At 43.3% G+C, this 16,012-nt stretch overlaps 1 protein-coding gene across 1 annotated transcript; it reads left to right on the top strand.

Moving 5' to 3' along the window:
* The first annotated feature begins 330 nt into the window (after positions 1 to 330).
* LOC143356462 (uncharacterized) lies at positions 331 to 14,673 on the top strand. Its single transcript, XM_076792168.1, has 6 exons — positions 331 to 341; positions 10,324 to 10,426; positions 11,118 to 11,348; positions 11,731 to 12,000; positions 12,390 to 12,483; positions 13,367 to 14,673. The coding sequence occupies exons 1-6, from the start codon at positions 331 to 333 to the stop codon at positions 14,671 to 14,673; spliced, it is 2,016 nt and encodes a 671-aa protein (XP_076648283.1).
* The last annotated feature ends 1,339 nt before the right edge of the window (positions 14,674 to 16,012 follow it).

Here is a 16,012-nt window from a genome sequence, read left to right as displayed (position 1 = left end):
GGAGGCGCCTCAGTTCACGAATCGACTCCGTGTCGCACGCATCGACACGCAGTATCCTCGCACGCGTCCCAGGATCCGATCGTGCAAGGATCCTCGAGCGATCGAAAACGCTCCCTCTACGTAGGAGCTTACCCGACAGGATCAGTGGAGTTTGTTGTACACCAGTGTCCTACGGGTTCGGGCTATGACCAGACCGAGTTAGGATTGTTAGAGGTTGCTCTCTGGCAGCCAGTGAAGTGTTCCTTGGTACGAGACCAGCACTGGACCACTGTGATCACTCGACGATAGATATTGTAGCTGTGCTTCGGTGAACGGCGCTACGAAGCAGATATGGTGGTTCTGTAAGTATTTCTATTTTGATTATTGGTTTCGAGACTTTCGGTCGGGATCTTGAGATAGGGGATGAAGGGGGTGGGTGATGAGCACTGTGGTTGCATTGATTTGCCGTTTCTTTGGTGTAATGCTCCGTTCTGGGAGAGGTGACAAGTCTCATCGATGATTCGTAAGAAGCTTCTGTTCGATTTGGAGTCATGGATTTAATCCTGAATGATTAGCGATTCAATTTAGGCACTGAGGGTTAGGACTGGGAAATGAAGGTGAAAAAGTGTGTCAGTTTTGGAGCATAGTTTGTAAGATCCTCCTGTTGTGGTAGTTAGGTAGCATTATCTCCTAACTTACAGGAGTAGACTATCTTTCGTCCGAGTTTCACCTGAGCCATTATTTTCAGTTTAATGATTCGTGAATAATTTTGATTGAACCAGTCAACGAGTCTTAAGAGAACTTGTAAAACAGAGTCTAAATATTCGTAATACTATGTATCGAGCATAGTACCCAGCAAAATGAAATAATTACCGGGCTGTAACGCAAAGATAATTGTCCCAAAATTTTGGCAATTTCAGATCTGTCAAATTTCAAATAAAAATTCCCCCGGACTTTGTTGTGATCCATCCCCTAATTTTCTTTTTACTTTTTATGTGATTGGGAACATTGATTTTCATCGGTTCCAAAATTGAGTTCTTCATGGCGATAATTGGCAACGAGCGAGCGGAGGTGTCTAATGGAAATTCGAAAACCGCGGAGCAGGTGGCGACCATTTCGGCATCGATTTCTCTTCCTGGACGGCAAGCGAGATTTCCCTAGTATCTAATCAGTGGGCGTTCTGCGGGTTTCTCATTGGTGTGTGGGCGTTATCACGGTGCCCGATTGGTCGATGGGTATTCTAGCGCTGCGTCGAGCACACATGCGCGACGTGACACAGTGCGTACGGCTGCTGAATACGAATCGAACGGATACGATTCGCAAATTGTATGGCGAACTCCGGTAATGGAGTTGGACCCTAACTGGCTCATTGGTTTCGATTTTTCTCCGAACTCGTGTGTCTAACTTCGGGATGGTGTGCAACTGCTCAATTTCTTTGAAAAAACAGTTCAAATTAGAGCATCGTCTCTCTATTATTTTGTTTGGAATTTTTTAAAAGCTTGCACAGGGAAACGAATTTCAGATTCCATTTGCCCATGGCTTACCAACGTAATTATATTGATATAGCAATAATTCTGAAAAATTATACCGAGCTGTGCATTTTAATTTAATATTGATATTTGATGTATTTGAAGAATTTCTCTTGCTTTTTATCTTCTGTTTATAGGCCTCCTAATGTTTTATAGCAGCTGCAAGTGTTGTATAATAATTCATTTACATGTAATGCATAAATTAAAATGATTACTGTTTCACATCACCGTTTGCACAATTGTTTGTTATTCTCCATTTATGGAGCTGCATAGACTAGGTTATACATTTAATAGAAACGGTTAGACTTTATGTGTCATTTTGAAGAAAACTTTAAGCACAGAGATCACTATCCTAGTTAATCGTAGAAAATATTCATTATTAAATTTATCAAAAGATTTAGACGTATCGTTTCAAGACAATCTCGAACACAGTGCAGCACATAATTATTTTATTACAGGACAGAATTGTACATTCAAGAAACACAGTACAATCTAACGCGCCATCGATATGTCTCACAAAAAGAAATTAATTTACTGTACCACATAACATCGTCAATTTTCAAGTATCACCATAAGACAACTTTCTGCTCGAACAAACCAATAAATTTCCTCCTTTAAAATACCACAAAAAAACGATCCAAGACCAAACATTGCAGAAGTGTATCGATTGAAACGAGATGAGAGTCAAGTGTGCGGGTGTCGGAAGTTCGAAAGAAACACAGGGTCGTTGTTGAGGATAGGAACAAATGACGGCATCAATCGTTCGAACCCCGTACCGCTGGCGTTCATCGAAAAGGATAATCGAGCGGTCCAACTGGAAAGGATCGTCGCCGTCTATTCGTGAAAACCCGATTACGGATGTACCCGCGCCACGCCATTGATCACGGCCCAACACCTCGAAGACAGATTAAACGAATGTCCGCGGGTAAAACGATCTCCCTTTATCTCGCATCTCGAGAACGTTCTCTCCCTGTCCGCGGCGGTGAGGAAGTCTTTAAGCCCCGTCCACTCTTTCCTTCTCGTCCCTCTTTCTCTCCTGCGACTCCATCGGGGATCCTTTTGTGTCCTTGCGACCAAATGGAAGCTGACAGTTCGCCGGGTTTTAATGACGACACCGATTTTCGGGCGTGACGACTATTTCCGGGGCGAACTTCAGCCACCGATCAACCCTTGAATCCGTAGTACACCAAATTAGGGTAGGTCCTAATGGTCTGGCTGGCTGTCTTTCGATGAATGCCAAAAAATCCGATTCTCTATATTTTTCCTCGTTATTAATTCAGTGTTCGTCCTAATGCAATTATTCTTAATGGAAGGTCGAACTAAAACATACTTCATTGAATAAAGTCTCTTAAGATTTACGCGAATATGAATCTTATGAAAAAGGGACGAATTGTATTAAAGACTAGCACTAATGAACCCAGTTTTGATTTTCTACGAAATGTGCTCACGAGAGATTATGTATTCTTTATCGACACACCTTGCAGTAAAGAAGACGATGAATACTAATAAAGGGTTGATGAAACCATTTCATTTTAGCGCATCCTAAAGCTCATGTTTTTCATGCTACAATCTCCCGAACTCCACTTAGCGTGACTAATATGGCGAAATAAATTTGATTCTCGATTGCAGAAACGTGTTCTCCAATTGCTGCGAATAATTTTACCACCGCAGGGTCGTTTCGAATAACCGCGGTTCAAGTCCCGATTCCCGAGACCTTTTTGCGATGGATAAAAATAGAACAGTTCCCATTGAATTACTTATGGTCGCAGAATGCTTTCTCCAGGAAAAATGTTGCGGTATAATTCTGAACTAACGACTCGCCACAATGATAATTTCGGAATCCCGATGCCCGGTCGCTGCAATCGAAATACCTCATCATTTTCCGGAATTGCATCGGAAATTAAATGTACGAGGGCCTTTGGCGCCATCGGTGATATTTACGTTTTTCTCTCGTGACTGCCGATCGTAAAAACCGCCTAACCGGAGTGCGAAAAACACAGGAATAATAGGTGTCGGCGACGGCACGGAGAAAAGATTCGATAAAACACGATGGACCTGAATGAAACGCGATAGAGCCGAACCAGAACCGGTCCAGCTGGATTTTTGTAAATCAGGTTTTTCGCTGATTCCACCGCGGTCCTACACCTCCGGGGTGTGTACATAGTAATCGAGCGATCGGAGGTCAGATAAACGAAGAAAAATAGGAAGTGAAAGAGACAGTTCGCGGCGGAGGTATGGAAGAAAGCCGAAAGGTGCCGTTTCGACGATCCAAATTTAGAGGGACGCGTGGGTCTCGTTTTACGACCGCGAAAAACCGTCTCGAGTATGGCTATTACCATATAATTACTCCTCGACCACTGATTAATGTGTCCGGAGCTGAAAAATCTTGAAAGTTCAACGTCCTTTTCTAATTTCTTCAATTCATTCAATTTTAAGGATATGGAGATTGGAATGTGGAGTATTTGATTTCTTCAAAAATGTATATACACCGAAATTTAATATTTCTAACTCCTTAATCCTGTTCCAGCCTTCATCGAACTTGAGGTACATATAGAATAATTTTTAAAGAGGGAGAGGAAAAAGTACGTTAACGACAATTTTTATAGGATTTTTTAAAACAAGTAATTATCTTTAACGAGAACATTTAACTAGGTCAACGTATATTACATAATCGCGATGAAAAAATAAAAATGTGATTGAGTCTAAAAGATTGCATTTTTTTCCATTTTGCACTTTAAAAAATGTGCTCCTAAAAGGATTAGAAAATTGCTGGTTTTTACACACCCGACCTTCTCTTTCGTGGAAGTTGGAAAGCTCGTAACGGACATCGAAAGTAGCCACTTTCCCATATAGTAACACACCAGTGTCACAATTTCTGAACGATGCGATTGTGACTTAAACGCACTCTAATTTGCACACGAATGCGACGTTCTCAATAGGATATCGCGGGACATCGAAATTTATGAAAATACGAAAGAGTCGTACATGGCAAGCGAGTAGGCAAATAAAAAGTCTGTTAGCGAATAATAACGGAATGCATGATCCTCGGGAGCGTGAAATAGTCCGAGATGATAGTCTGTACACCGCCAACGCGATATCATCGCGTGTGTAATCAGTTGGATTGACAAACACCGAAGGTATTTGTATTCTTGGGCCAACATTTGCCGCAGAATTTCAACTGCTTGATGGAGGTTTACCTGGGAATCCGTGAACGTGTGTGCAGCTTCCGATAATTTATGTCCGAGATATCGAACTTTCTCAGTTTCCTCACATTTTCTACAATTTTCAAGGTGCACAGAGAAATCGAGTTAAATGTAATTTCAAATCTAACAATTTTCTTATATTCCTTATAGCTTTCGAAATACCTCAGAATTGCTCAAAACATCCTCACCATCTTTTTCCACACTACCTTCGAGAGCCCCGCAAAAATACTAGGTTGTCCGGAAACTTTCTTTGGCAATGTACACGTTCACTACTATTAAGTAACACAAGCATATACAAGAAAACATGAACCTCTCTGTCCATTCTAGTTTTATTTTTACCCAAGCGTCCTCTGATTTGCCTTTCTAAAAAGCTAGTCTGAATTTGCATTGAACGCGTAAATCGAAGGCACACAGTTTCGAAACACAGTTTCGGGACAGGCCAATAAATCTCGAAGGAGTAAAATCGAAATTGGACACGCGATCGCGAGTGTGAAGTGGTCGCGAATCAAGGACCGGCCGCGCGCGGATTAACTCGTTTAGAAGTTAATCTCCGCAGGCGATCCTGCTCGCGCGAATAGGCGATCGTCGAGGGGCCTTAGGACGAGCGGATCCTGCGGCCGCGGCCGGCACGAGCGTGTCGTTGAAAAAGGAGAAGCCTGGTCGTGAGCCGGGTCAGAAGCGTGATATTTTAGCGGGCTCGCGGTATCAGCGTTAATATCTGAAATTCTGAAGGCACCCATACCGACCGGAACGAGGATATAGTCCCTGGTCTCCCGTTTTTTCTTCCCTTTCTTCGAGGCCGGCCTCGTGGGCCCCGTGGATTTCGCATCTCTTTCGCGTACACCTACCTATACGTGCGCCGGTGTCCGTATCTTGGCCGGTGTTGGCGCGCGAGTCTGTTCGAACGCGCGGGACAATCTCCGCGCAGCATCGTCCGCCGATGTATCATCTTACGCCGGTGCTAAAGGCGATGACTTTATCACCGATCCGGGCAATCATTCACCTAGCCTCTTCTCTCGTTCCACGGGCGGCGACTCTCCGGCCGCTTTCCTTTTCCTCCCCTTTTGCCGAAGCAGCCTCGCACCAACCACCCAACGGCTCCCTTCTCGGACCCGAAAGGTGTCGACGTAACAACCGTATATAAGTAAAACGCTTTGCGTGCCGGGGAACGCAACAGTCCCTCTCGTTCTCTCTTTTCTTCTTTCCGCCTTTGCTCCTTTTGCATTCAGCATAACGGATCGAGCGGACGAGACCCGTGGAATTATCGCCTCGAACGCAACGCCGCCGTCGCCGCCGCCGCCGCCGCCGCCGCGACGGGCCCCGAGATAGCTGCCGCTCGAAATCGAAATAATTACGGCCTTGGTTCGTGGTCCTAGCCTGGATACACTTTGGGTCAACCCGTTCGCGGATTGTTTATGGGGTTTCCAAATGGCCCCTCGGGACCGGGATTTTTAGGGGAAAGTGGAATGTAACCGGAAATTGGAGATTGGGAGGAAATGGGCGCCATGTTTGCTCTGAATCTGACGGAACAGTGCTTATTTAGTTAAATCGCTCTAGCTAATTGCTTAGTTCGTTAGTAACCGGTTAGCAATCGCCCTTTTGATGGGTGATAGCGAGAAAATAATTGTTTTGGTGAAAAATTAGAGTCTAATTTCCCGACTGAATTTTGTCTCCTGAGTATACCGCTATCTTGATGTTTCCTTTGAACTAGACCAAGCCAATCCAACAGCTATAATGATACAATCAATCCCAGGCTTTAGTCAATTCCTTGTAAATTATGCTTTGAAACTGATTCAGCTATATATCTTGCAGAGTAAAAACACTCACAGTGTTATTAACGCTATCATCTGATTATGAATTATGCTTAGAGTCTAACTAACTATATATCTTGCAGAAAAACCACTGACATCATTATCGATGCTATCGTTTGATTATGAATTATGATTTGACTCTGATTTAGCTGTATATCTTACAGTTCCATTAATGCCGTCATTTGATTATGAATTATGCTTGGAGCCTAACTAGCTGTCTATCTTGCAAAGGAGAAATGTTTATCGAGTTCTTGGCGGTGCTAATTAACTGTGATGGAACTTCCATTGAAAAATTTGTTGTTTCACTGGAACACCATCGATAAACTAAATACAGTGATTTCTCTATATATGTCGCCAAGGCCTGGATGATAAACGTCGCGGAATTATCCCCACTACCGCGGGGTATACCCCGTGAGGGGCCGCGAACCTCGAGAGGCCTCGGACGCCGAGGAGTGTAAACATAAACACGGCTCGGGTGTGTCTCCTGGGCGATACGTGACGCTGACAAGACCCGTGTTGTTGACATATATCGAGAACCCACTGTATGTGTAAGATACAAGCATGTCCTTGTGTTGTGATGCACCCTGTAAGTCCGCGAAGCGTTTGAGCCCCGCGAATCGAATGACGACGGAACCAAGGTCCTCGAGTGGAGGCTCCAAGCATGCCTTCTAGAGCGTTTGTACAGGTTACGCGTTAGGTGCGTGCACACGTCGTTTCCGTGGGTTTTATCGAGTCGGCCGACGGACGTTTACGATCCTCGAACACCTACTCAAAGCCTGCTCGTCTCGCACTGGTCTCCGACTTCGACGTCCCGCAAAGATCGGCGAAAGCTCGATGGCATTCAATCGACGGTTCATCCTGGTCGCCTATAAAATTCCTAGCGGGACACAGTTTCGAGGTTTCCTCGCGAAATCGGGCCGACGATGGCTTCATAGTCCATTTCTTCTTCAAACGCAACCGTTCCGTTTGCCACAAGCTCTTCGATCCGCTTTGCGATTCAATCTTTCGTATAGTTTTAATTCTTATCGGAAATAGGCTGCAACGTTGCCGTGTGCACATCTGTGCACTTGATTCCAACCAGTGTCGCCAGATCAAGACTCGTTCCCCCACTCTAATTTCCCCTTCTACCGCGTTAGTCCCCTCTCTTCCCCGCGGCACGGTCACGTGACGCGTTCCGTCTCTGTCGCGCATACTCCGGTACTGGAAGAGAGAGGGTAACCTTTTCCCCTCGATTCGTGCTCACTCCCCTCATCTGGCGACGATTGATGACTGATTCTAACCGGTGGTATTCTTCAAGTTTGTGTACATTCATGAGAAGAATGATTAAGTGTTTAAAAACAGACACGCTACCTTCAATTGATTAAAACTATTGAAGAGTGGGAATTTCTATTTAACTCCTCCTTATTGCAATCGATGCAGAGAAATTCAACGACAAACGCAAGCAAACTGTCTGCAGGAACGTAGTTTCAGATATTATTTTTAAATATTTTAACTCATAGGCTCGATATGGGAGAAAATGATGGAAGGCCATCGACGGAACAGCAGGTTGGCACCAGAAGACGTAGGCGAGCCGCGTCTTTCATGGTTCTCCTCATGGTCAATGACACTCGGCGGACGATGTTTATAACATACGCCGACGATTTCGCGACGAAATCAAGCGGCGAGCTTCGCCCCCGAAACGCACAATAATTTACCAGCGAATATTCGCAAAGTAACCTGCTCGTGGACACCACTCGATAAACCAGTCGAATCCAATGAGCGTTACCTACGCGACCTTACATCATCAGGAATCCGCGAATTCTAAAAATACGGAGCGTCGAAAGAAGAAACCTGAACGCCAATATATCTCCTTCCAAAAGGAGGCAATCATTCCCAAAATAATAATAATAATTTTACCTCAAACTTTTGATTTTTAAACTGCTTCTAACGTGGCACGAAACAATCTTGAAGGTTAGCAAAACGTGGGAATAGGCTTGCTACGAAGCTAAAATTTATCTTCTTTCAATGCAAAAAGAGAATAATAATTTCTAAACTGGTAATAATAATTCTAGTTGCAGGAATTTATCAGTTGAAGAAGAATCGAGTTTATTTTTGAGACTTTCGAGAATAGAGAATGATTTAGAGGGTACAGGGATTTCGGAAAAACCGAATCTGACTAGGAACTCGGTTCAAGGATCGTTCTCGCGGGTCGTAATGTCGCCACAGATCATAACCGCGGACTTTAATGTCATCGAGAGAAAGGCAGAAGCTGTAGCATGACCAGACACGAGCCAACACTTACGCCAGAATTTATGCAGAATCGTTAACCACGAGGTTCCCGAAGACGACAACTATTGGGGATATTGTTCGAGCCGTTTCATGCGCTTATTAATTTTATGTGCACTTACATTTCGCGTACGAACCAATTCATAACGTAATTATTGTTCTCACACTTTGATTTAATTTCATTGCAACTGTGATGCTTATTGAGCTAAATAAATAGCATCCTTGAAAATGCAAAGGGATCGGTTAACGAATAAAAATTAATTTGTACAAATCTGTGCACTATTGCGGGAGAAATAATACTGTCGATTTTCAGGAGAACCTCGCGAGAACTATATTTAACAAGAAGGTCATGTATTTCCACTATCATAAAGAATTAAATTAAATTTATGCATCGGGACAGTTTTTTTTTCTTGTTTGATAATTTCCTAGAAAATCATTCTGAAAAAATGAAGATTCACTGTCCGTGTAAATGTTCATTCTTCGTGGACAGCAATCGATTTCACCAGCAAGACCAAGCAAGCTAACAAAGAATCTTATCTTGATTTATGAACGAGTTACAAACAAGCCTTGATTTATGAATCGTCCCGAGGAACCCATAAAAAGTGTACAACGAATATTGTTCCCCAAAAAACGAATATAAGCACATTCGAAAGAACAAAAATGACCGGGGGGAAGAAAATTCCTAGAGGAAACCTCGACTACCGGAGATCGATCTTTTTCGCGATCAGGAATCGTTCACGACGAACATAAGGATTCCGGAAAGCCGGTGAACGTGGCCGTTGTCAGGCCACCCACGGGCTCCCATAAGTATGGCGCGAGGTACGGCCAGGTACGCACCATAAATCGGGATTTTATCTCGAAGCTGCTGGCCCCTTGGCACGTCGGCCATTGCGTAATCCTAAATTGGTCCTGCGGTCCGATGCAACGAGCTTTTAGGCTCGGGAACTCAAGGTCGACCTTTCTTTATTAACCTAATTTCCACCGCGGCCGATCCTCCGGGGGTTTTAATACGCTTAGTGTCTCAATCTTGTCTCAATTAGTTCTTCGTTTCCATTGAGTCAAAAGACTTTGAAACCTCATCGATTTTCTATATTTAGAATATTTCATGTGCATTTCAAATGGCCAGTTCTTGAAATACACACAGCTATAAAAATTTAATACAATTTAACACAGTCACCTACAACATAAAAATCTTGAATGAATCCAAAGAAATGCAATCATCACTGTTAACGAATCACGGCGTACAAGAAACACTAAATTATTGTGCAACATAAAGGCTCAGGTCCATGTTAAATTAGTTAAACCAATGCACACATGTATTCCAGAATAATCGCGTAATTAATATTAACCCTGGAGAGGCTTGCAGAAAAATTATTCAGAGCCTGTCCAGTAAAAATATTTCTCAAAAAAAAAATCGTCGGAAAAAATGGAGAAAATTCCAGCGGAGTGCAGTACAATTGTATATTATTTTGTTTTGTGCTAATTGTTAGTAATTGTTTCGGGCAATTAATCGCACGAGGCTGTTTTCTGTTGAAGGAGTCGCGTTGGGTCGCCGACGATGTCAGCGACGGTGGCCGGGAACCAGCAACAGCAACACCCCCATCAGGAATGGGACATCAACGACTCGAACGTGCCGAGGGTAATTATTTTCTCGCAATTAAACCATTCTGCGAATCGGGAAATCCCCGTGTATGGTCAAGGCTAGGTCCGTCACACCTTGGAAATTACCGACGTTTCGTAGCTTCCGATGTTCCCCAATTTCATGAACAAAAACGCAGCCAGGTAGACTCCCGAAGAGTATACCGACTCTGCTTTTCGGGGGCTGAAGTCGCTGAAAACATAAACGGAGGGTAAAGAAAACTCCGACGTTATTGCCTCTGTACCGTTTTCCGAATCTTCGTGCAAACCTAGACATAAAGTCTCATTCGAGACTATAAACGGGAGGATGCTCGAACGGAATCTTCGATATTGAATTGGCAATTTTATGGTAGGAAAGGAGGATTTCCATTCGCATACATTTTTGTGCAAATCCTCTAATTTGTAGATCTCTTAACCTCTGCTAAGGTCTCAACCTCGAGAAGTGGAAATATTATTCAACCCTGGTATATCGTTAATTAAGTGTATCTTCGGTATTTTCTGTATGAGAAATTTGTAAATTAATTTAACCCTTTGCACTCGGATATCCCCTCTAAGGGGACTCGAGCACAAGTTATTTCCATACGAATTGAATTTTGATCGACAACGTTTAGGGACTAAGAGGGAATGCGCTTTGTACGCAAGGTTCGACGTCCGACAGGGATGAGGTAATTAACAAAATGATTTATTACCAGGTGGTGGAGTATGATCCTTGGTGCGAATGGGCAGATGGGCACGTAAGAAGGGTCTACGGGCCAGACTGCGAAGAGGCAAGAAGACACGCCTCTGGATGGGCGATGAGGAACACGAACAATCATAATGTCAGTATTCTGAAGAAGTCGTGCCTCGGTGTCCTTGTTTGCTCGCAAGAGTGTATACTGCCTGGAGGAGGAAGGGTTCACCTTCGACCGGCTATTTGTGATAAGGTGAGCATGCGAGGATCATTGAAACCCATCATTTTCAATCATCTTTTTGGAGCAAATGTAATTTACAAAAATGGAACTGGAAATCTTGGAGAAATAATTTACTCATACTCATTACTCTTATTTACTGCATCCTCCAGAGTACCGGAATACATCTCCCTTTTTAATTAGAATATACATATCCTGGTCTAGTCTTGCATGCTAGAAAAATGATTTTGTTGCTATTCATCACTTGTTTGGATATTGTATATCAAAGTCTAGTATCCTTATAGTTGTCATGAATCGTGGTTTCGTTATAAGGACCTCTGATATTTCTTTTGGTGCTGTATATGAAATTAAATACAAGAAGATCGCAAAGTAATTGGGAGGTTTTGTTAATGTTTAGGCGAGGAAGAAGCAGCAAGGGAAACCATGCCCTAACCGGCAATGCACGGGTCGTTTGGAGATACTTTCGTGTCGTGGCCATTGCGGTTATCCCGTGACGCATTTCTGGCGACACACAGAACATGCGATATTCTTCCAAGCGAAAGGGCAGCATGATCATCCGCGACCGGAAGCGAAATCTACGTCTGAGGCGAGAAGAAGCGTGGGTGCTGGCAGAAGGGTGCGAGGACTCGCGGTTCTTCTGGCTAGTGAAGCTGCTTTGGGCTCCAAAGTATGTTACTTTTTACCTGAATTTGTTTATCAATTGTACGGAGCTTCAACCCCTTCAAGAACCCCCCTATCAAAATTTGATATTAATTCAACAATAGAGAAATAAGTAGACACAACAAATTTATATAAATTACTTGAAAATATTCTTGTAAATCTCGCCAATATATGCTTTCATTACTTACTCCGTAACTTCAACTGCTTTTGGCATACATTTTATACAACAATATTACACCTGGACTTGAGTATTTAACCAATATGGCGACTTACCGGAAGTTGACCTTCAAAGTATAATTCCGGACCCCAGGCGGAACAGTTTCACTCGCTATGCAATCTGCCTATTCCTCAATTCACTTCTACACAACTAACAATCACTTTTTCACTATTTTACAGTTAATGTCACTGAGAGGAACGAAAAGACCGAGTTCAGAGGCAATAGAACAACCTACAAGAGCTACGCAACCTCCGCCGCTGATTTCGGATAAAGGTTTATATCTTTTAGCCTTCAAAACACTTTGTTTAATACTCCCACGAATAAAAAACAATTCTACGAAGCTGTTATCGTATAAATTGCAAAGAAAAACTACGATGGTAACTGTAAATTTCACCTGAGACGAACGAACTCGATCAGATCTCGCACTTATCCTCGCGTCGGTAATGCTAACTTCCTCCGCTTGGTGGCGCCGGCTACCAGTACCACTGTCAGTAAGCGCGGAAACTCAAATCGAATTTTACCATCAGTAGGTCATAACATAGACTTTAAATTTCTCCACAATAATTTTAAAATGCTACGAATTTTCTTTAACTTCTACTTAGTAAGCAGAATATTTTTAGTTAATTTCTTCATAGCAAGGACAATTTTCATCTTGAAATAAAATATTATTCGTAGTAACATAATTTAACAATTTTTATTGACCTTATTATTTAAAAGGATAGTTTTAAGTTTTTTTCTAAATATAATACGGTCATTTAGAATTCTATTAATAATATTCCAATTAATAAAATAAAATAATACTAGGTGTTGATCCTGCTATGTTCATCGGGTCTTCTTTTATCCCATTTATATTTTAATTTCTTTAATATAATTCCTTGACTGCATAATATCTTGTAACCAAGTCAAGTTCTCAGTGTGTTCAAATTTTTTTAAAGATGGTTTAACAGTTTTAAGAAAAGTTTTAAAAAATTGTTACTACTACATCTATCCCTTTTTTATTCTCAACCTTATTTCAATTATGTAGCTCGACTGAGGTACGCCACATAATTAAAACAATAAAAAATCGAATCATTCCAACTAGTTGCAACTTACGAAACACTGGATCTTTCATATCGAATATCATGAACATTCAAATAAATATTTCCTCTCTTTTCAGGATACTCATGCTCCTGCCCGCCGTTCGAGTGCATGTGCGGCCTTCAAACGAACATCTCCACCTACCAGCCATCTCACCACCACCAAACAACGATGTACCCTCAGCAAACGCCTCCGAACGACACCCCCTATTGGATGCAGGACCCGGTGCAGCCCCAAGAGAACACCCTAGGCTACAATCTACCAGTCCAGGTCCCGCAAGAAGCTTCTTACCCCGACTTCCCGTCGTTCACGGGCGAACTGTTCCAACCTGAAGAGATATTCCAGCTAGACCAACCCCTGCGACCGGAATTCCCCATGAATTCTCAGGACGTAGCAAGATCACCACCCACGTTGCTCGACCTTGGTAGCGGGACCATCAAGTACGAGATAAAACAGCACCAGGACCAGGGCTACTGGAACCAGTTCCTCAGCGAGGACTCGAGCAGCAGTCACCTGAGCATGCCGCAGGACGACAGGCTACAGTTCCCAGGTTTCGAGCCAGAGAAAGACTCTAACGGCTTCTGCGCGAAGAGACCCGTTAACCAGTTCGTTCCCGACAAAGAAATCAACCAGAACCACTTGAACAACGCGTTGAACTTCCAGGAGTATCAGCGGAACCAAAACCACAAGAACTTCGTGGACGGGTCGGTGAAGAACGATCAACAACCAGGCTACTGGAGCCAGGACGACCGCCTAACCTTCCCCGGCTTCGATCCTCAGAAGGACGAAGGGCTGATGGCCTCCAGAAGGGACGCCAACTGCTTCCCGAAGGAGAACTGCCAGCCTGGGCTGATGGAGAACTACAACATGTACCCGAAGAAGGAGAACGAGATGCCGGAAGCCCGTCCTAGTCGCAGTCCCGCAGAGAACAAGCAGTTCTCTTACGACGGTTACAGTCAGATGTTCGAGCACGAGTCCAAGAACCAGATGGCCAGTCGATGTCACCAGAATTCGAACAGAATGGTCCTGGACGAGAGACTGCAGGCTAACTATGGGAACCACGAAGCTCCCGATTCCACGGAAAGACTGTTCCCAGACTCGAACGGGATGGACATTCAGTCTCAAAATAGCCCCGAGCCTTTCTTCTACCCTAGCAACGACCGGTGTCACTATACTTGCGAAGTCCTCGACACGAGGCTGCCGCAGATGACTATGAACACCGGGAACGCGCAAATGAACAATTACGGCGATGTCAGCGAGCTTGATCTGCCGCCATTCGTGGACTATACACTCGTAGGCATGCTCTGTAGCTCCGCGGAGGAGGACACGTCGAACCTGCTGCCTGGTTGCCAGCAGAACACGCAAACCTACGTCACCCATCATTAGATCATCGAAGCGGTCTTGATTTGTATTATAAATATCGAAAACACGGTATAGTTGATCCTGGAACGCGCGGCTCTCGAGTTTTGTTTCGTCCTTCGTTCGGAGATCGACTTGGATTCGAGCTTTCGGGGATCGTGTCGTTTTTATAGTAGGCCGGATGTTGTATTCCGGGGATAAGTTTAGTCGGATAAGCGTTTATTCGAGGGACTGAGCTGACACTAGTCGTCGAGGTGAACGGAGCAGGTTCGATTATGGTGACTCCACCTGCTGTTCATTCCTCCAGCTCCTTGGCTAGGAGTCCTGTCCAGGGAAAGACGGGCGGAACTGCGTGGCGAGTGAAACTATTTTATTGTTCTCGATTAAGGTGTATCCGAGAGAGACTGATGAGACACAGTATAAAAGTATTATCACGTTTAACAAGACGAAGGACCTCTTTCTGTTAAGAAGCTATCTCGAATTGTTCATTCGATTGATTTGAATAAAGAACCTTTTGTTGAATGAAGCTGGTGTGTTCTTCCCGCGGAAAATACCTTCATTGGAATATTCAAATGCATGATTCAGATTTAATCGAGTTTTAGTAGAGGCATTTCCTGAGAAATTCAATTTTCAAGGACCCAGTGATAATCCTTTCAATATTTACATCTTTTAAGCAACTCAAGTTTTAGATTCCTTTTGACGTGATTACAAGAAGAAAGACAACGGGTGGGGAATTTTTCCATGAGCACTTTCAATATTAAAATTATTTAAGCTATTTAGGCTTTCAATTTTTGATCAGAATAATAATAATAATCCATTTTTGAAGTAGAGAAAGGATTGTGATTAGAATGAATAACTGGTGTTACGTTTAAAATTCCAAATTTCCCCATTCCTTTGATATTTAAATTAATTAAGCAGCACAAGCTTACGATATTCTTCGCGCTGACCAATGATAATTAATTTTTGAGGTAGTGGAAGGAATCGAAGGAGAACAAAGGCGACACAGGTGGGTACGTCGGCAGGCTGAAAGCACTCGAGTCCCTTGGAAAAGAGTCACGACCTTCAAGCTTTGAGTGGATTTCGAGGGATGGCTTCGAGTGAATTTTGAAATGTGTTCCTGCAGGAATTTTTGAGCTTTCGAGGGCTCAAATTAAAGCTTGGTGGTTGCACTTTAGGATAGGGCCATTTAGGTTCTGAAAATAATTCGAGAACGTGTCTAGGAATTGAGAAATCCCGACCGATAGCACAGTGAGGAATGAGTGACTTTAATTTAAGCCCTCGAAAGCTGAAAAATTCCTGCGGGAACACTTTTCAAAATTCACTCGAAGCCACCCCTCGAAATCCACTCGTTCTTCACTATGCTGTG

This window comes from Halictus rubicundus, chromosome 8 (assembly GCF_050948215.1).
Source record: "Halictus rubicundus isolate RS-2024b chromosome 8, iyHalRubi1_principal, whole genome shotgun sequence".
NCBI lineage: Eukaryota > Metazoa > Arthropoda > Insecta > Hymenoptera > Halictidae > Halictus > Halictus rubicundus.
Note: the sequence above shows the minus strand (reverse complement) of the source record. Positions and strands in the feature narration are given on the sequence as shown.

Bases quoted from the DNA above. Each gene is read 5' to 3' on its own strand.
- LOC143356462 (XM_076792168.1), top strand. The intron at 11,349-11,730 runs GTGAGCATGCGA...GTTAATGTTTAG, and splicing joins GACCGGCTATTTGTGATAAG to GCGAGGAAGAAGCAGCAAGG. The intron at 12,001-12,389 runs GTATGTTACTTT...ACTATTTTACAG, and splicing joins AAGCTGCTTTGGGCTCCAAA to TTAATGTCACTGAGAGGAAC.